Below are 21,471 nucleotides of genomic sequence, written 5' to 3'. Positions count from 1 at the left end.
GGAGTTGGCAATACCAATGTCTGGAAAGAATAGTGGAGATAGACATCAGCCAATGAGCGGCCCCAAGGCTGAAGTGTGCCTGAGCAATAAGAGGACCAGCAAGGAAGCCAGATGTGTCTGGACAGAGTAAGGTGAAGGGAAGAGTAGTAAGAGAGAAGGTCAGAAATAATGGAATGAGATTGTGTATGCCTCTATGGACTTTGGCATTTGTGGACTGAAATGGAGAACCATTGCCCCACTGTAAGCAGTGAGGGGACATGATCTGACTAATATATCAGGAGAATCACGCTAACTGAGGGTAGACTGGGAGAGGACGAAAGCTCTTGCAATAACCAGGAAAGAAATGATGGTGATTTGGACTACAGTGGTAGCAGTAGAGGTAACGTGATGTGGTCAGATTCTGGATGTGTTTTGGACGTAGAGCCAATAAAATGTAGGGTGTGTAAGAAAAGAAGGAGTCAAAATGTCTCCAAGGCTTTAAGTCTGACCAAGTTGAAGTCAACTGGGATAGGGAAAACTACGGAAGGAACAGGTTTGGGGTTAAGAATAGGACTTCAGGGATGCCTGAGTGGCTCAGTGGTTGAGCATCTGCCTTTTGCTTTGGGTGTGATCCTGGAGTCCTGGATCAAGTCCCACAACAGGCTCCCTGTGGGGAACCTGCTTCTTCCTCTGCCCGTGTCTCTGCCTCTTTATGTGTCTCTCATGAATAAATAGATGAAAATCTTGAAAAAAAGAATAGGACTTCAATTTTGGATAACCAAACAAGATTCAGATAACAAGTTGGACATATTAACCCGGAGTTCTGAAGAGGAGGAGCTATAAATTTGGAAGTTGTCAGAATATAGGTATATATTTGACCCTTGAACAATTCTGGGATTAGGAGCATGGACCCCTCTGTACATACAAAAATCCATGTATTTCATGTATAACTTTTGACTCCCCTAACTTAATTATTAGTAGACTACTTTGACCAGAAGCCTTACCAATAACATAGTCAATTAACATATGTTATATGTATCAATATTGTATTTTTACAATATAAATAAAATCGAGAAAAAAATGTTACCAAGAAAATCAAAAGGAGGGACGCCTGGGTGGCTCAGTGGTTTAGCTCCTCCCTTCAGCTCAGGGCATGATCCTGGAGTTCTGGACTCCCTGCATGGAGCCTGCTTCTCCCTCTGCCTATGTCTCTGCCTCTCTGTGTCTCTCATGAATAAATAAATAAAATCTTTAAAAAATCAAAAGGAAGAAAAAAATACATTTATAGTACTGCACTGCATTTAAAAAAAAATGGGACTGCAGTTCAAACCTATGTTGTTTGAGGATTAAGCACATTTCAAACCATAATGGTGGATGATATCATAAGGTAGGGGTATCTGGCTGACTCAGGGGGGTCCTAATCTCAGGGGTGTGGATTTGAGCTCAACAGTGAGTGTAAAGATTAATTAAAAATAAAAAAATATAAGAAGAAATAAGGGTAAATAAAGACCATGATCTAAGCTCTGGGGCACTTCAACAGTAGAGAAGTCTGTAAATCTGTTCATTTATAAATCTCTCTTAACACTCTTAAAATGCCTTCATTTGGTCCTGCCAACTTCTCTAGCTACCTTTTTTTTTTTTTTTTTTTTTTTGCTCTCCTTCACTTCCATGTGTTTCTCTATGATTTCTTTACCAAATTTGTCTCTCAATGAACAGAACACCTATCCATCCAGGTGTCCCATCTGAGACTCTTGCCCGAGTTCTTTTCAGTTTGTCTTCTGAATGTCTGTAACGGGGTGCCTGGCTGGCTCACTGGGTAGAGCTGTGACTCTTGATGTCAGCGTTGTGCATTTCAGGCCCATGATGGGCATGGAGATTACTTTAAAAATAAAAAATCGGGCAGCCTGGGTGGCTCAGCGGTTTAGCGCTGCCTTTGGCCCAGGGCATGATCCTGGACATCCGGGATCAAGTCCCACGTCTGGCTCCCTGCATGGAGCCTGCTTCTGTCTCTGCCTTTCTGTGTGTGTGTGTGTGTGTGTGTGTGTGTGTCTCATGAATAAATAAATAAAATATTTTTTAAAAATTAAAATAAAAAACCTCGGAGTACCTGGCTCGCTCAGTAGTTGAGCATCTGTCTTTGGCTCAGGTCCTGATCCCAGGGTCCTGGGATTGAGTCCCACATCGGGCTCCCCACGGGGAGCTTGCTTCTCCCTCTACCTGTCTGCCTCTCTCTCTGTGTCTCTCTTGTATAAACAAAATATTTAAAAAATAATAAAAAATCTCAAACAAAATCTGTTATATCTATCCACTTCTCTCCATCTCCTCTAGTACTACTCTGGTCCATGTCTTAACCTAAGCTACTTCTGAAGCTTCCTAGCATACCTCCTGACCTCTGTTTCTCCCCCTCCACCCACTCACCTTTCATATAATGGCCAGGAATGATTTTTCAGAAATACAATTACAAAGTCATCCTCCTGAAAATCCTCCAGTGGTTTCTAGCACTCTTAGAATCAAAGTTAAAATCTGTATCATGGCCTACTAGGCCCTGATCTGGCATTGCCCTACCTCATTAACTGTATCTTACACCATGCTTGCTCTTGTTCTGACGAGTTGGCTTTTTAGTCTCGGAAACTGCCCATGCTCCTAAATACCCTTAGGCCTCTCACATGTTTGGAACTCTCTACCCTGCCTTCCCTCATCATGTATATCATGCCTATAATTTTTCAGATTTTTGGCTTAAATATCTTGTCACCCGTGGTTTTCATGATGCTGCTAATAAAAGAAGTTACTATTTATGCAATGTTACTGAGTCCTAGTCATTGAGTTAAGCATTTACTGGAACGTGACTTCTTGGATCCGCCCAACAACCCTGTGATGTAGGTATTCTTATTCTCACTTACCAATGAGAAAACCAAGACATACAAAGGTAAAGTCCAGGAAGACAGTTCATGAAAGGCGGAGCTGGAATGTCCCCCCAAATCTGGCTCATTTCAAAACACATTCCCTTAACCACTATGTTGGCTATATTTCCTCCTGTATTTCCCTTTGTGATCAAGCCCACCCTGATAGCTTCAATCATTGTCTATATGCTAATTGCTCCCCCATCTATATCTGCAAGCCCAGACATTTCTGCTTAGCTCTCACCAATATACGGAAATGATGATTGGGATACCTCTACTGCAGAGGGACTTCAAACCTGGCATGTCCAAAACAAAAATCATCCTTTTCCCAGGAAATCTGCTCTTCTTCCTGTATTAGTTTTTTTCTTCTTTTTATTTTATTAAATTTTATTTATTTATTTATTTATTTATTTATTTATTTATTTATGATAGTCACAGAGAGAGAGAGAGAGAGAGAGAGGCAGAGACACAGGCAGAGGGAGAAGCAGGCTCCATGCACCCACCAGGAGCCTGATGTGGGACTCGATCCCGGGTCTTCAGGATCACGCCCTGGGCCAAAGGCAGGCGCCAAACCGCTGCACCACCCAGGGATCCCCTTTTTATTTTTTAAAGTAAACTCTATGCCAAACATGGGGCTCAAGCTCATAACCCTAAGATCAGTGGTTGCATTCTCTACCCACTGAGCCAGCCAGGCTTCCCTGTATTTGTCTTAGCTGGTGCTACTACCAGTGTCTGACCATAACACTTTATTGCTTAAAACACCAAGCTGGCTCTCCAGGGCTTATAGAATAAAGTCCAAGCTCTTAGCACAGTATTGGAGTCTCTTTCTGAAATGGCTTACCTTCTCTCTGGCCTCATCTCTGATCACCTCGCCTCTTACACTTCATTCTCCAGCAACACCAAACTGCTTAGAATTTCAGGACTCTTGCTTTATCCTCATGTTCTTCAAAATTTGTGCTCAAATGTCATACCTTTCCTGTGCCATTTCACAACCAAAGCATGCTCTCCCCTGAGCCCTCTCTTTACTAAGAGTAGTGGTTCTCAAGTGTTTGTCTGAAGACCTCTTAACATTCTTAGATTGTTGAGGACCCCAAAGAGTTTTTGTTTATATAGGTTATGTCTATCGACATTGACCAGATTAGACATTAAAATTGTGAGATGTTTAAGTATTTGTTAATTCACCTAAGATAATAAGTCTACGCTTATTAAAAATACATAACATCTTAAAATGAAAAATACATCTTTCCAAACAAAAATTATTCATTTATTTAAAAGATTTTATTTATTTATTCATGAGAGACAGAGAGAGAGAGAGAGAGAGAGGCATAGACACAGGCAGAGGGAGAAGCAGGCTCCCTGCAGGGAGCCTGATGCGGGACTCAATCCCAGACCCCGAGATCACACCCTGAGCCTAAGGCAGATGCTCAACTGCTGAGCCACCCAGGCGTCCCCAAACAAAAATAATTTAATGAGAAGAGTGACTTTGCTTTACATCCTTTTGGGGATCCCTTTAATGTCTGGGTTAAAGGAAGACAGCTGGATTTTCATGCTCCCATACAAAATTTGTTATGATATCACACATGGTAGCTTCTGGAAAGCTCTACTGAATACTCAAGAAACAGGTAAATAATGTAGTATTGTAAAACTAACTTTCTCTTGCTAGAAAGTGTCTCCGAGACACCGGGGAATCTTCAGACCATTGTTTGGGAACCACTGACCTGCATAAAAGGGCCCTGCAATGGTTAGGGACATCATTACCTCATACACTAATTCCTTTGTTTGCATGTTGACTCAGGTATTAGAACATGAAATCCTCAGTGCTGTGGTTCATTACTTTCTCTGTGTGTTCCAGAACACTGGGCGAAATGGACAGGATGACTATTTCCTTAGTATTATCTCTCTCTCTCTCTCTCTCTTTTTTTTTAATCATCTTGAGGGTGCTAAGGCTTAAAAGTGAATACAGCAGGGGGCACCCGGATTTGAACCGGGGACCTCTTGATCTGCAGTCAAATGCTCTACCCCTGAGCTATACCCCCTCTGCTGGCTGGAGAGGGATTATATCCTAATTGTAGTGTTCACTGACCAGACCTTTCTGGTGATTAATAATGGTTTGGTACCTGTGATCGATTCTTTGAGGTTTCCTGGGGGTGATACAAAGAACCAAGAGAAGATTGCAGAGGTGATCTGGACCCAGTGGTGGGAGAGGAATGCAAAGTCAGCTCTGACCCAGGCTTGAAGGTCCTGTGGGAGGGGTGTGGATAGGATTCCTTCTTTCCAACAACTACAGGCTTTTCTACCTCTAGCTTCTGGGAATTAACTGTTCTGTGCATTACCATCTTCCCTGCTTGCAACCTGAGCTGCACTGAATCCCCAGCCCGGTGCTTTGTGCAAGAGAGGAAGTGCTTCCCTTGTCCTTCTTCAGACCCTCTCCGCTCCTGTACCAGACGAGCTTCTATTGTCTCCGTTCTCAGCATCTTCAGTCACTTTCTCTGGCTTCTTCAAACATCATCAGGTTTCCCCAAGATCAGAAAGCCTTTCGGTTGCTTTGTACAGCTGCAGTCGCCTGCGCATTTCTTCTTTCTCACTACCAATTTATAAGAAAGGCAGTGACTTCATTTCTTTCATTATCCACTACCTGTCTCTGCAGTTCTGCTACTCTGCATTTGCCTTCTCGACTGTCACTAATTTCTTCCCCTGGAGTATGTATCTTGTTTCTCCAACTAGACTGTAAGTTCTTTGAGGGCAGGGATCACTTTACATTCCTCCTTGGATTCCCCCACAGTAGTTGGCACAGTGCCTGGTTCACTACACGCCCTAGTTTGTACTTGATAGCCAAACCACAATCCTGATTAAACTCAACTATTACATTACACCACGCTAGCACTCAAGCAGCTGAATGTTGTCGGAGAAGAACTCACAAGTTCTGTGTCACTTCATCAGTCTCAAACAGGCTAGTGTTCCCTGCCTAGTATTCCTACACCACTGGCTGACTAGCTAGGTTCACTTTCTCAGTCTCCAAAATGTTTATTCCACACACTTTCTCCTGTCTTAAACCTTCCATATCTTATCTTTCCTCACTCTCTTAGCTGAAAAGCTGGCCTCTTCCTTTTTTGAGAAAATTAGAATCTGTCAGAAGCAGTGGTATGCTGGTAAATGGCTAACAGCTGGCTTAAGAGGACCTGATTTATAGCATTTGCTAATTCCCATGGTGCAAATATCCCACCCGCCAATTTCAAGCTACCCAAATGAAATCAACTGGCTTTTTAAATTCCTGAAAATTCAATCATCAGCTCTCACAAGCGGTATGAGCCAAATCTAGCACACTTCTAGGGTTGACCACCTCCTTCATCAACTACCCACTGTACACCGACAACTCCAGAATTACATTTCCAACCCAGACCCCTCCCTGATCCCTAGAATTAACAGGATCTTCAACTGCACTCTTAACATCTCCTCTTCAACATTTATGGGGCAGCACCCCTCTCTTAACATATTGACCCATATTAGAATGTGAAGTCCATGAGGATAGGAGGCTATCCTGTTTTACTTTGGGTAAGAGTTTTTAAGATAAATTTAATTTTTTTCCCTCCTAACATACTCCTTTCCCAGTGTTCTTTATCTCAGGAAACCACATAACCATTCACCAAGAGAGTGAATATAAAAAAGAAGAGTCACTCTTGATTTATCTCTTTCTCTCCTCTTCCTCAAGCCATCCAATATACAGGAATCATGGAGCTCCTCTGTCATGATCAATCTGGATACCTATACCCCTCTCCAGCTCTGCTGTTCTCACTGTAGGACGTTAAATAATGGCCTTCTAGGTATCTCCATGTCCCAATCCTCTTGTGAATATGTTAGCTTATAAAATAAAAGGGACTTTGCAGGTATGGTTCAGTTAAGAATCTTGAATTTAGGAGATTATTTTGGATTATGTAGATAAACTCAATTTAATCACAAGGGTCCTTAGAGAAGCAGGAGGATTAGAGTCAGAGACTGAGAGAAGATGTGAGGATGGATGCAGAGATCAGAGGGTAAGAAGATACTACCCTGGCTTTGAAGATAGAGGAAGGGGCCATAAGCCAAGAAATGCAGGTGGCCTCTGAGAACTACAAAAAAACAAACAACAACAACAACAAAAAAACACCAAAAAACAAAACAAAAAACAAAAAACAAAAACAAAGAAACCAATTCCCTCCTAAAGCCTCCAAAAGAATACAGGCATGTCAACACGTTGAGTTTAGTCCAGTGAATTTGATTTGCAATTCTGACCTCCAGGAGTGTAAGATGATACTTTTGTGTTGTTTTAAGGAAATAAGTTCATGGTGGTTTGTTACAGCAGCAATAGGAAATAAGTACACTGTTGTAGTGTAAGACACCACCACCATCTCTCACCTGCACTACTGCAATAGCATCCTAATCTGTCTCTGTGTCCACCTTTTTCTTTTCCTTTATTGTGGCAAGAACACTTAACGTGAGATCTACCCTCTTTATAGATTTTTAAAGATTGATTTTATTTATTTATTTATTTATTTATTTATTTATTTATTTATTTATTTATTTATTTATGAGAACGAGTGAACATTGAGCCTGATGTGGGGCTCCATCTCACCACTGTGAGATCATGACTTGAGCAGAAACAAAACTAAGAGTCAGATGCTCAACCAATTGAGCCACCCAGACATACAGATTTTTAAGTGTACAGTACAATATTGCTAACTATAGGCACACTATTGTATAACAGATCTCTAGAAATTATTTATCTTGTATACCTGAAACTTTATAGCCACTGGCTAGCAATTCCCCATGTGTCTCTTTCCTCATCCCTGGCAGCCATTCTATTCTCTGTTTCTATGAGTTTGACTGTTTTAGATACCTCATATAAGTGGAATTATTCAGTGTTTGTCCTTCTATGATTGGCTTATTTCACTTAGCATAATGTCCTATGTTGTCAAATATTGCAAAATTTCCTGCCTTTTTTTTTTTAAGGCCGAATAATATCCCATTTTATGTATTCTCTATGCCAATTCTTGAGTCCCACAGTAGTGTGGGTGATGATTTCAAATCCCCGCTCAAAACCGTCCAATGGCTGGCTTTTCATCCATTTGAAATAAAATCCAAACTCCTTACCTTGGATTACAAGCCCCTCTATGGCCCAGGCTACCTGTGCAGCTCTTTTGAATTGCTCTCCCCTTGTCCACCTGTCCAGCCACTCTGGCTCTAGGGATTTGCAGTAGTCATTTCTGCTACCTAGCATTCCTGCCCTCCCAGATAACCAAACTGTTTCTTATATGTCTTTCAGATCTTAACTTTCTAGTTTGTTGTTTGTGTTCACTAGATTTTAAACTCGTTGTAAGAACAGAAAGTGTGTTTGGCACCTAAAGTAGAGAAGTTGCTCCATAAAAGGGGAGAGCCACCCCTAGAGAGTATACTCCTGGAACATCTCCTAGGGGTATCTTGTTAGCTGGTGTTTGTATCTTTTTTAGAGAGACCAGGCAAAAGGATTCCCCACCCAGTTTTGCAAAAGGTTGTTTTCTGACTTCTTTGGGTAAAGAGATGGGTTGGATTGTGGATAAAGAATTGAGCCCATTTTGAAAAGGCAGATTGGTATCTGAGTTCACACATTTTCAAAATGCCATGTCTTCAACTGTATTTTAATTTTGTTCCTCCTGGGATCCCTGGGTGGCGCAGCGGTTTGGTGCCTGCCTTTGGCCCAGGGCACGATCCTGGAGACTCAGGATCAAATCCCACGTCGGGCTCCCGGTGCATGGAGCCTGCTTCTCCCTCTGCCTGTGTCTCTGCCTCTCTCTCCCTCTCTCTGTGTGACTATCATAAATAAATAAAAATTAAAAAAAAAAAAAGGAGCCTTGGGGACTCCTTTTAAAAAAAAAAAAAAAAAAAATAATTTTGTTCCTCCTTACTAGAAAATTCAGTATCACCTAGCAAGAAGAAACTTGTTTTTTTTTTTAAGAAACTAACTTTGAACAAATAATTTTCAGGATGAAAAATTTAGGATTGCAGTAAAGAGAATTTACCAGGCTTTCACCAGCAGAGGGGGTATAGCTCAGTGGTAGAGCATTTGACTGCAGATCAAGAGGTCCCCGGTTCAAATCCGGGTGCCCCCTTGGTTGCCTTTACTGTTTTTCGCAGTTGTTCAGGTATAACTCGGACTTCTGTAGGTTCTGAATCCGAAACTCTTTGGAATCCCAATCTTTCACTTGTCTGATTTCCCCCAGCAGGTACTTGTTCCTTATACCTGAGAAGCAAAGAGCAAAGCCCCAGAGGTTGAATGGTGATTACTCTGCCCACTCAGTATATATACCCCAACTCAGTGGCAAGAAGCCCACTTGTATGTAAAAAAGAAGGCACCAAACTATTTTCATCTCTGAGACTGAGATCTATTGGTTTAATATTATTTATATTTCTCTTTGGGCAATATTATTGCGCTGAGTTCATACTCTGAGAAGACTGTGAGAACACAATCCAAGTTCAGAAGGCATATCTACATGGTTGCGAAGTTTAAGACCCAGCACACAGAGAGAAGATATGTCAAAAGTGAAGGGCTTTCTCCTTCTTTATGTTAGCTCAAAGGGAGGGCTTTGGTTGGATAAAACTACAGGTGGTAAGTTTGAGGCCTCGTGTCCAGAAACGGGGTGAAAACCTGGCTATTTCTTGGGACTGGGCTTTTCACCCGACAGTGGCTCTGCTCAATCTCAATATCTATCTAGACTTTGAATGCCTCTCACATTTATGAAAGCTATGGGGAAAAATGCACTGGAGTATTCCCCAGGGGCTCCGAAGAATGACACAACCAGATTCCCGGTTTAAAATATCACAGCTGCCCCCTGACCCAGGCAGCATGTCTCTCCCTTTCTCCTTTATTTTTCCTTTTTTTGGGCAAAATCTAGTCGAGGGGGTTGCCTTTGCTGATTTAACACAATGTTTCCCTGTGGCCCAACAGTGATAATTGTCAGTCAGGAAGCCAATAGATATCTGCCCTACCTTCAGGTTGTGAAACTCAATTGTCCCCTATTACTAGTTCAGCAGTTCTCAAAGTGTGGAACCCTGACCAGCAGCAGCAGCAGCAGCAGCAGCAGCAGCAGCAGCACCCGCACCCAGGAACTGGTTACAAATGCAAATTCTTGAAGTTCCACTCCCGGTCTACAAAATCAGAAACTGGGGGTGTCTTAACAAGCTCTTTTGGTAATTCTGATTCACGCTCAAGTTTGAGAGTCGGGTCATCAGTATATATCAGTTTGCATCCGGATGTAACTTTATTTTTATAAATTAAAATGAGCCTATGGGTGTGCTTTCATCCTGCCTGCGTCATGAGCAATAGGGAAGGGTGAATATAGCAGGTCCATGACATTGTTAATAAAGAAAGTTGAAGTCGGGGAAAGGTGTTTGTGGGTTTCCTTATCTTGACCATCCACCTCCCTCATCGGAAATGGAAAGCCAAATTGGGGGGTGGGTGGGTAATCTTGTTCCCCGATCCCAGCGTGAGGCTGCTTGGCATCGGCCACAGAAACCCTGACGCTTCTGGCGCGGATAATAGGGACACGCAGCTTCTGTACTTGGATTTGTGCGTGCACCCGGTCCTTCTCCTGCTGGGTTCAAAGCAAAACCGAAAGCTTTCTGCTAAGGTTGGAAAACGCGGAAGGCATTTAAAAAAATCCTACTTTCTGTTTTCTCTTAACCTAGAATCCAATGTTCAATAGTTAATCCAAGTTGTTAAATGCTCGTCACAGCGTGGAGGAAAAACCACGAAGGGGGCACCCGGATTTGAACCAGGGACCTCTTGATCTGCAGTCAAATGCTCTACCACTGAGCTATACCCCCACGCCGCTGCTGCGCCTGGACATGGCTCTTTTGGGTACTAAGACATTACTACACTAAGAGTAGGGAATAAGGAGAAAGGAATGAAGGAAGAAAGGGGGCCAAGCGGAAAGCAGATGGTGTCCGGACCCGGAGAACCCTGGGACAGCGACAGGACAGAGGTCGGGGAGGGAAGAACTAGCCGGGGCTACAAGGCGCAGCGTCCAGGCTGTACCGGTTCCGCCCTACAAATGTGGGAAAGGATGTGGGGGGAAGGGAGGCGAACTAAGGGGCGGGGCAGGGGCTTCCCGTTCCGTCCGCAGGTTCACGCCAGGTACCGACGGGCACAAAGGAAAGTCCCCGAATCTGGTGAATCCGATCGGGCGTTCAGGAGGGTTCTAGCCCCACCCTCGAGGTGCGAGGGCTTTGCCCGCCTCCCGCAGCCCGGGCGCCCCAGATGTGCAGCCAGACCGGCTCCGCGCCGCCTCCAGCGCCGAGGGGTCCCTGGCCTCCGGGCGCGTTTCTCCCCGCACCTTCTGCTGGAGGGCGCCCGCGCACGGGGGACCCCCTGGACGCACCTAGGCGCGCGCCCCCTGCCCAGCCGCCCTCCCCGGAATCCGCCCCCGCGCAGCCCCACGTCGCCCGGGAAGCGCGCCGCCCGCGCGCGCCCCTGCCCGCGCCCGCGGCGCGTCCCCGCCCCGGTGCAGCCCCTCCTCCCCGCTGTGTTTATTAGGGGAAGGAGGGCGGAGGCGGAGGCCAGTTCCCTAGCTCCAGCCGCCGTCGCCGCTGCCTGTGTAGTTGCAGCAGCGGCCGCCTCCCGCCAGCTCGCTCCGGGGAAAGAGAACGCGCGCGAGCTCGGGCGTCCCCGCCCCAGCCCTTCCCGGAGCCATGAATCCCAACTGCGCCCGGTGCGGCAAGATCGTGTACCCCACGGAGAAGGTGAACTGTCTGGATAAGGTGAGCTCCGGGATCGGGAGGCGCGTCCTCGCAACCCCCGAGCAATGCTCCGGATTAGGGGAGGAGAGAAGGGCCGGGTCTGTGCCGCCTCAACCCCGCGATCCCGGGAGGAGGGAGGGAGGGCGGTGTCATGGGGTGTGGGGACAGACCCCAGTCCGGAGACGGGGGATGTGCGGCGCGGCAGGGAGTCCACGCTTGGCGGTAGCCACTACTGGAGAATAGTGGGCTCTGAGCCCTGGGGCTGGGAGGACGGAAGAGGAGTGGGGAGGCCAGGCCCCGGGTGGGGGGTGGGGGAAGGTTAGGGGTGCAGTCCCGCCCCCTAGGGCCGAGAGAGTGAGAGGAGACGGCCGCTCCCTCTCCCCGCCGAGCTGAGCGCCAAGTAGGCGGAAGCGCCGGGCGCTGGGGGAGGGGGAGGGGGAGGGGGAGGGGGCGGCGGGGGGGCGGGGCAGAGGTTGGGGGGCCCAGCGAAACCGTCAGCGCTGGCCGCAAATGGCCGGACTTCGTGGCCTGGAGACAGGGGGGCTGGGGCTATCAGCCGCGAGTGTTGCATCTGATGAATTGGGCTTCGGATAAGGACCCAAGCCCCACCTTTTTTTGGACGACCTGTACCCCCCTCGGTGGTTCAGGGCTTAAGGGACTAGGAGATATCCTCCATCGCTTCCCAGCCCCCACCTCAAATTAGAAGCCAACTCCCGGGGCTAGGCCGCCCAGCCAGAACGGGGCGGGGTCGGGTGCTGGAGTAGGGTGGGTGGGGGGTGCTTTGCAGAGATCTCTTGAAATTGTGCGCAGAGCCTGAGACTGGCCTGTAGAACAAAGAGCTAACTTTTCAAAGCAGGTTTCCCCAATGGAGGGTGGGGTTGGCTGAGTTCTGGGGAAGCCAAGAAGGGAAGGTGGCCTTCTGGAAATTCACGGTCCCCCGGGGGCCTTTACTCGTCGTCTCCCCCCCACCCCCCCATCCATGCTGGACTTGTTCATCTGGTTGCTATTATACTTTTGGAGGGGGTTGAAGAGTAGAACTGGGTGTTTCCAGCAGTTTGGGGTAGGATAGGTCTTTTAAGCTCCCTAAGATCCTAAGGCGATGCCTCCCCTCTGCATCTCCTCCCCACTCTGGAAGAGAGGGCTCTGTGGTTTTGTCTCCTTCCAAAGCTGACTCCAAATCCAAATATCCCTTCTGACCTGTCTGAACTGGCAGAGGTTGGGGGGGCATGGAATGGAAGAGTAGTGAGTGCAGGGCCCTGGGGCGAACTTCATTGCACACCTGGAGCCAGGTTTTGTTTGGGAAAGGATAGTTCATTGGATACTTTTTGTCTCTTCCCTCCCCCTTGTTGTTGAAGCTTCCTCAGCGATCTTTAGCCTGTCTATGAGTCAGGGCCACGGGTGTCGTTCCCAGGTCCAGAAATACATTTGAACTTGCTTTTGGAGTCAGGAGGTATATGGGGCTGCTGCTGTTCCATCGTCTCTCCTGGGCTTGGCTGGGCAGGAGGACAGGAGGGCCATATTGTGGGCCCAAGCAATGGGGGTGCTGACCTTCCCAAAGACCGCGCCAATTTCTGGCAGGCAGGACTTGAACTTGAAGGCACTGGCTGAAGAACTCACAGTCCTTGCGCACTGGGATTTTGACCTTTCCTTGATGGGAGGGATTTTGTCTTCTGCATCTTACGTTCCATATGCCCCCCACCCCACCCTCTTATTCTCCATAGTCATGAACTGGGAAGAGGCTGTGGGCTCTTTCACCCATATAAGGCAGAAACAATATATGGTGGAGGGATTGCTAGGCCTGGAGTTGGGAGACTTGGCCCTGGTTCCAGGTCTGCTCCCACCAGCTTTATGAATGGCTGTAGGCCTCAGTAGTCACCATCTGTCAGATGGGTATGAATGATATGATTTCCTTGGAGGCAGGGCAGTGTGCTGAAGTGCCTGGAAGGGGATGTGGTATAGGCTGTGTCCTCCCTATCTTTCTGGGATACTTGGTCCAGCCCCACACCCAGCTCCCACGTAAGGTCTTTTGGTGCTGTGTGCCAGAGGTGAGGGGGTAGGGATCCTGCAAGGTGCCTTCTCCAGCGGTTCTCTTGCCCTAACTGGAAGAGGACATTCAGGTGGGGTTGCCCTGGGAAGTGGGTGTTGGTTAGTCTTCCCTCTTTTTAGAGCTCTCCTTACAGGAAATGTCCCTGGGGACACCTCCCCCACTCTTGCACTGAGCTGGAGGCCTAGAATATTCAGGTATCAGACCTGTTCCTCCAAACCCTCTACAGGCAATAAAGACAAGCACCTGGACTAGGGACCTCGTGCCCAAAGGACTGAAACCTGGGAGGAAGAACATACAGTCTTATAGGTGTGGTTGCTAACCAACTTCCCAAGGCCTCCCATTTACTATAGGAGAGAGTCAAATTAGATTCATTTCACTATGATTTCCCTATGGTACATAGCTCACGATGTGACCCAGAGCACAAACTACGTCCTTGCTGTTAGCTTTTTCTTCTCCCTGAGCCTTATCCCCAAGGGCTTAGGTGGGTAGAGGCCATGTCACTTCTGATAGCCACCCTGCCCCCCACCTGCCCCCAGTACCCAGTGTGCTGTGCATGCTGAATAAATATGTATTGCTGATGATGGCGTTCAAGGAAGGAGGTTGAAATGTGCTTCCCCAGAGGACTTCTGGGCTTAGAGTTGGGGGAGAAATGGGTGACCTCATTCGCTCATTCATTGGACAAATATTTATTGAGCACTTGCTTTGTGCCAGGCTCCCTGAATGGCTGCTGCAGGGCTTTTGGGGAGGAAGGGAGTCTGTGTCTCAAAACATCCTCCTCTACATTTTGAGAAGGGTGAAGTTTTGTCCCCGACCCTGTTGGGAAGTGACCCTGTTGGGAAATGACCCTGTTGGGAAGCATTTGCATCTGGGGATCTGTACTGCAAGAGTGCTGTCCCCTGGTTTACTTCCCCAGGCCCCAGAAAACAGGTGGAGACTTTGTGGAAGGCTAGGTTGGCAGGCTGCTAGTTCCCCCTGGAACGCCTCGTTGGTAGGGCTCTCGGTCTCTGGTGGTCTGAGCCACCCCCACAGGGGGTAACAAGGCCGAAGGCAGCTGGGCAAGACACCATGTAGCCTCAATGTCCCACTTTCCCAGCTGAAGCTGAGAATACCCAACAATCACTTTGTGATCATCCATTCACAGTAGCTACTCCTTCCTGCTACGTGCCAGGTTCCGTCTTCACAAAACAGATGTGATTGCTCCTGTAGATGATAAGCCCAGAAATGGAGGCTCAGACAGATCATGTGGCTCATTCCCTGCTCAGCCAGAGCTGAAATCCTAATCTAAAGTTCTTTATGCTCAGCGCTTGTGTTTGTTGTGTTTGCAAAAGGTACTTTTATTGACACTGTCTCACAGTGTCTATAGCAGTCCACTCCTTCCTGACTCTGGCCTGAGGAATGTTCTGGGCCTGGGCTCCTGTGTGTAGCTGGGGCGCTAGGAATAACCATCTTCCCCTGGAAAATTGGGGAGGTGCACCCAAGGCCTGTTCCTTTTAGCCAGCATCCCAGGTGGCCAACTGAACTAGGATGGTGACCCAGCCCTGCCAGGGGATGGCCTGGGTACAGCTGGTGTTGTTCCTGGAGGGGGGGGGGGGGAGACACTGTAACCCTTGGCAACAGGGAGGGAGGAAAGGGCCTCATACTCCAACCCTGAGTCATGGCCACCCCAGGCAGCCTGGGTTCAGAGGGCAGGGTGCCTGGCTGCAGGCACAGTGACCTGGAGATCACTGCATCCCCCTCCCCCAGAACTGTGAGCAGCCACTTCCCCCACTTACACAGTGATCTCAGAGAGAGAGAGAGAGAGAGAGGCTGGCCCAAGGCCTTGACCAAGTGTGGGGGATCTTGCTTCTGCCCCGCTCAGCTTCCATTTGGGCTTCTGTGGAGTGGGTTTTCAGTAGAATGGGTTGCAGCTTTGGAGATGCACCTGAAGAGTGCTGAGGGCACCATTGGAACCTGGAAATGGACAGAGGTTTCTAACTGGCCCCAGAGGCTGGTTTTTGTGATTAGGGAAGCAGTGGACTTCTAGGGCAGCAGGAAGGATTAGAGTGGCACACCCAGAGGTGTACTTTGCTCCCCTGAGACTAGAGTCTCAGGAATGCATCTCCGCAAGTCTTACCTGGGGCCTCCAGGAAAGGTGGCTGAGGGAGAGAGTGGGGGGGGATGACACTCTTACTCTGGGATAGGGCGTATGGGGCAGAGGAGGGAAGCAGACAGGTCACTGGGGTTGTACTGATTTATTTCCCCATGCCCTTCGCCAGACGTGTTTGAAATAGGGATGGGATTTCCTTGATCTTGGGATCCCCTTGGTGTCCCCAGCTCAGGCTTGGCTCACAGGGGCTGTTGGGTGACTTACCACCTTCTGCTCTCCCCATCTACTCCCCCTGCCCACCCTTGTCCAAAGAGACACAGTAGCGGGAGCTACCAGATTTTCTTTAACCTTGGAGCCCTCCTCTAGAGGGAGGAGGGAAGTGACGGGATCTGTGCTGGGCTTGGAGCCTGCATCTGGGTCATCTCATCCCTCCCACGCCCCCACCCCACACCTCTGTGAGACCACTTTGCAGGGCATGGAACCTGAGTTCAGTAGACACGCTGAAGGCAATCAGGCCACTCTCATTTTCATTATCCTGCTCCTGAGCCCCTGTAAGGGAGCAAGGCACTACTGCCTGGGCCTCTAACGTGCTTAGCTGAGAGCATGGTGTCTCTGGGGGTGAGGGGGGGAAGAACTACTGATGGAAATGGGTACCATCCCCTGCTAGGGGTTCCCCTTCCTCCAAAAGGCAGCTAGGAGGTTTCTGTGGTGCTCCTGTACCCCCAGCCTGGCCAGCATGCTCTGCCCCCCTTCCTGAGGGTGGGGACCTCCAGGGTGGGGACTAGGCCATCTGCTAGGATTGAGCTGCCTCCCTCTTGCCCTGTGTCTCCCCCACGTCAATCAGGAGGCAGCTTTGGAGGTCCCCAGTCCTAGGACAGTGCATATTCCTGCATATGTGTGTGTGAAAGTGGGTCATGGTCCGGATTCCAGAGAATGTTTTTCCTGGCAGGCCCCTGAGGGGGTGGGGGGGAGGCCAGGAGGCCCAGGCAGGGGCCTGTGCAGCTAGGCAGGCAGAGGCCAGCAGACTGGGTGGTGACAGGGCTGGGGCACTCTGCCAGCACCTCCCAGGCATTGGGGGAGTGAGAGGGGCTGTCACTTCTGGGTGCTGATGGGGGGCAGGGCCTACCCTGTTCTGGTTTCCCAGCCAGGTTGTGTGTGCCGGGGTTTTGTACTGGGAGGAGTCTGGGCTGGGCTCTGGGATAGGCCCAGGTTGGGGTGAGGGCCAAGCTTACACTAACCATCCCTTTGCTCCCAGACTTCAGCTGGCCTTCTTCCCAAAAGTGTGGTTCTCCTATCACTTCCTTTACTATTCCACCTTTGGCAAGTCTACTTGGTAGGGAAAGGACTCTGTTGGAAGGTAGTTACCCCCAAATTATCCTCTGGTCTCTGGTTGAAGTGGGCCAGGGTTGAAGAGGTGATGTCCCAGTCCCTCAGCTTCCCTTTTTTTCTGTCCCCTCCTCCCAAGCGTCTCAGAAGCGCCCCTTGGCTGGGCAACACGTTTTGAAAAGCACTGACTCTGGGGAATTCCTTAACAGATGGCCGACAAGCAGCTCTGTGCTGGGCACCTTCGGAAGTCTCCCTGGGCCCTTCCCTGGCTTCTGGCCTCCTTCTTTGAGGGGTCGGGAATGTCTTCCTCTGATCAATGGAAATGGGGCAGATAGGCCAGCCAGGCTACCACACAGCCCAGATTCGGGGGTCCTGGAGGCTGGCCTCACAGGGCTGTGTTGATCCTGGGGCCTCATCCTGGGCTGACGGGCGGTCAGTTTCTATCTCATTTACATGGGTTGGCCTGAGCATCAGCATTTCTCAGGATGGGGCACTTCTATGGCCTCGGGCCCCCTTCCCTCCTGGTCTTTGTTTTTTAAAGATTTTATTTATTCATGAGAGACACAGAGAGAGAGAGGCAGAGACACGGGCAGAGGGAGAAGCAGGCTCCATGCAGGGAGCCCGACGTGGGACTCCATCCCGGGACTCCAGGACCACGCCCTGGGCTGAAGGCAGGCGCTAAACCACTGAGCCACCCAGGGATCCACCCTCCTGGTCTTTGACTCTGTTCCCTGGTTTGGTCCCTGGGTTTTGCTGAAATCTTATCTGTCACTCATTGGCACACCCGATGTAGCTGTGGTTGGGCCACCCCACCTGCTCCCCAGCATATGCAAACCTCCACCATGAGCCACTGAGCTCCCTGGGCTGGGTTTGTACCTGTCTCAGTGCTCAGCACCTAACAGTCAAGTCCTTGGAGGGGCCAAGTGCTGTGCTGAGTGCTTTACAGGTGATTTCTCATTTAATCTTCACTGTTAAGATTTTATTTATTTATTCATGAGAGACACACAGAGAGGCAGAGACGAAGGAAGAGGGAGAAGCGGGTTCTCCACTGGGAGCCCGATGTGGGGCTTGATCCCAGAACCCCGGGATCTTGGGGTCTAAGGCTCCAATGTGGAGCCCCAGCGTGAGCCAAAGGCAGACGCTCAACCACTGAGCCACCCGGTTGCCCTGTTTTTCTTATTTTCATTCTACAGACCTGGAAATGGCTCAGAGGCATAGGCCCTGACCAAGGTCACAAGCTGGTCAGGGTGGAGCTGGGATGTCCACTGTAGGGCGTGTTCACCTCCAAGCAAGGCTCTGTAGTGCCTCAGAGGGAGAGCAGTTGGGGCGTGCTGTCCCACAGTTGTCTGGCTGGGCTGAGAGAAGGGTGAGGAAGGGTAGGAAGGGTCTGGGTATGGTGACTAGAGCTTGGGACACCCACCTCCCACTCCAGGTTCCCCAGGAAGTGGGAGGTGAGAGCTGGAACGGTCCCGGGGCCTCATGGGTATCGTCGGTGTCATGGGTGTCTCAGGGCCCTGGAGCGGGAGCAAGGAGTGCCAAGGTGGCTGGGGCCCTCCTCCTCTTCTCTACTCCCTGTCAAAGCTGAGGAGCTACTCTTCCAATGGCTTCTTAGCAACCCTGGTGCGGCTTTGCATAAGCAATGAGGCTTCTCCAGCGTGTGTGTGTGTGTGTGTGTGTGTGTGTGTGTGTGTGTGTGTGTGTGTGTTTGAGCGGGCGCATAGGGGCAACACAGTGGTATTGGGGAGGTGGGGCCCGCCTTCTGGGGGCAGCTTGTCCCTGCTGTATCTGGCCTCTTCCTCACTCCCTCTTAGCTCACACAGCTGGCCCGTGGCAAGTGGGGGCAGGAAGGGGAGAGTCAGCAGGTGCCGGAACCACTGAGATGGCCCCAGCTCACCCAGAGTGATTCCATGTTCCAGTCCCTGGGACCGAGTGCCCCTCCCTGAAGTCCTGGTTCTGATGGCTGTCCTCCCTCTGCTTCTGTCCCTAGTTCTGGCACAAAGCATGCTTCCACTGCGAGACCTGCAAGATGACACTCAACATGAAAAACTACAAGGGCTATGAGAAGATCCCCTACTGCAATGCGTGAGTCCTGCCTCCCTCCCTCCCTTCCCCCTTTCTCCTGTTCCCCGAGGCTGCCCAGCACTCCTGCACCCTACCTGATAAGCACTCGTCATGCTTAGTCCTCACCTCAGCAGAATGAAGTAAGGGCTGCTGATATGCCCATTTTACAGGGAGGGAAACTGAGGCTGGGGAAGGGACTGGATTTGCCCCAGATGATGTGGCCGTGAGAGGCTAGTTCAAATCCAGGCAAGCAGGTGAACCCAGTGACATTCTGGTCGCTGTGAAGCAGGCCTGACCCTTCCATTGCACCCCGCCGTGCGAGAGGGGCCTAGCCTGGTTCTTCAGGGGACTGTCCTCTGGCCTATTGTGAGAATTGTCAGTTTTGCCTTCCCTTGGTTTTGCCTCCCCTCATCTCTCTCTCTTACCCGCCCCCTGCCAGAGGTTCTGGGTACTAGGCTCTGGGGGCTTCCGGCTCTAGCACTTCCCGGTGTTCATCCCTTGAGAACTGGGGGCAATGTTCAGGGGGTGCCCAGCCTGGGGGCAGATCTCTTCCCTCCCTGCCTGGTGAAGGAGGCTGTGGATTCCAGTGGAGTTGGCTGGGGCTCTGTTTCTTTTACACTGGGACCTGCAGCCTATCCTGCTGTGAGGAGAGAGGGAGAGGTGGGGAACTCACTCCATCCAGGACACCCCCCTCCGGTCCCATGCAGTTCCAGAGAGCACACCACCTTCCACCTGCATGTTGACCTCATATGTAGCAAGTTGACTTCATCTGTAGCAAGTGTAAACCCAGTGTGGGGGAGGGGACACACACACACAACCTCCTGGCACCCTGCCCCCTCCCCCCTCCCGCTGTCCTAGGTGAGGGCTTCAGAAGGTCAAGTCACTAAGCAGTGGCAAAATCAATATTCAGAGAATCCAGCATCTGACTTGAGTCTAGGCTTTTTCTCAGTCAGGAGGCTCTCCGAAGCTGAAGTTTGCCAAGGAGGGCAGCGCTGGGACTTCGCTAAAAAGGATGGGGGGCTTAAACCCCTTTGAAAGGCAGTCTCTCCTTTACGGCACCCCCAGTGCCCTCTTAACACCACAGTGTCATCTCCCTGGGATTTGAACCTTCATTAGGCACCTACTGCCTGCCAGCTGCTATGTGCCAACCGGTGCCAGGTGCTGGGAAAGGAGATTTCTGACACAAATCTCAAGCCCAAGAAGCAGCTTGGATATTGTCCCTTCTGTGAGGGACTGGGGCACCAGAAGGTTGCCCCCGGGTAGAAGGAGGGTCACAGCTCTGTCCTGGCTCCTCCTTCAGCTGCCTCTGCTCTTCTATTAGCTTCCACTGATCCTCTTCCCCCTACCAACCCCTCCCAACCCCCCCAAGGGAAATGGGACATTCTTAGGATTCTTAAAGGCTCACACAAGCCCTGATTCTCTGCCACTTCCTCCCTCCTCCCTCCGCTGAGGAGTGGGGTGGGGTTCAGTAGAGCCCAGAGGCTGGGGCAGCTTAACCCCTTCAGGACTGGACCACTCAAAGCTAGATTCTGGGCTCTGAGGCTCCTCTGGGGGCAGCTGCTGAGCCTCTGCCTCTCTAGGCAGAAGCGTGGCCTAGCCCAGAGCCTGGTGGGTGGGCACAGACTGATGCTTACTCACGTCTTTTCCTAAGACTCTAGTAGCCTAGAATTCAGTGAGCATTGGGAGTTGGTGAAAGAAGTCAGAGGTTTGTCCTTGTTTTCTCTGCGTTTTTTCAGCCTGGTGCCAGAGTCCCAGCTTAGCTCTTCTAACTTCTTCTGGAGAGGCTGCAGCAAGCAGGGGGGCTGGGGGACTCCTGCAGGTGTTGGGGTCTCCAGGAGAGGCAGGAGATGAAGCACCGCTTCCGGGATGTTGCTTCCAAACTGCCCAGGCAGAGGTTCCTGGCTCCCTCACCCCCACCCTGGCCATAGGAGCAGGTTGGCCCTTCTCTGTTTCCCCAGCCTTTACAGCCCTAGCCTCTGCCCAGTTGACCTTTGGCTCAGCTGGGATGTTATCTAGGGAGGACTCTGAATGAGAGCCGAGATCTCGAGACCTCCGGTGGGTGTGTGGCCCAGCAGGGCCTCACTTCAGCTGGGAGTGAGCAGAGTAGCACCTTGCCCCAGGCATTCACATTCCCTCAGTGAGGGCGACTGCATCGCTGTAGAGCAGCTAGTCTAGGCCAGCAAACCTGACATAGCGAGTCCAGAATAAGCCAGATGTAGTGGGCCTGGCTTGCGAGCAGTACCCTCTGGACTTGTCTGAGCTTCAGTTTCTCCAGTTACAAATTCCTACCCAGGGGTGCTGGCCCCTAGACCAAAGAGTATGAG

General features: G+C 50.0%; 1 protein-coding gene and 3 non-coding genes across 6 annotated transcripts in view; 2 read left to right on the top strand and 2 right to left on the bottom strand.

Annotated features, from left to right (window-relative positions):
- The window catches only part of LASP1 (LIM and SH3 protein 1), a 52,501-nt gene that overhangs the window by 1,013 nt on the left and 30,017 nt on the right, over window positions 1-21,471 (top strand). For 2 of the 3 annotated variants that reach the window (XM_038547463.1, XM_038547464.1), the window contains exon 2: window positions 19,074-19,168. In XM_038547463.1, coding sequence (XP_038403391.1) covers window positions 19,074-19,168 — 95 coding nt within the window. Of the gene's footprint in view, window positions 1-11,404; window positions 11,649-19,073; window positions 19,169-21,471 lie in introns of those variants that run through there. The other variant, XM_038547462.1, reaches the window with a different exon arrangement.
- On the bottom strand, window positions 4,844-4,915 carry TRNAC-GCA. The gene has a single exon. It is a non-coding gene; the product is annotated as a tRNA-Cys (tRNA).
- On the top strand, window positions 8,930-9,001 carry TRNAC-GCA. The gene has a single exon. It is a non-coding gene; the product is annotated as a tRNA-Cys (tRNA).
- TRNAC-GCA lies at window positions 10,644-10,715 on the bottom strand. The gene has a single exon. It is a non-coding gene; the product is annotated as a tRNA-Cys (tRNA).

This window comes from Canis lupus, chromosome 9 (assembly GCF_011100685.1).
Source record: "Canis lupus familiaris isolate Mischka breed German Shepherd chromosome 9, alternate assembly UU_Cfam_GSD_1.0, whole genome shotgun sequence".
Lineage (NCBI taxonomy): Eukaryota > Metazoa > Chordata > Mammalia > Carnivora > Canidae > Canis > Canis lupus.
This window is presented reverse-complemented; position numbering and strand designations above follow the sequence as displayed.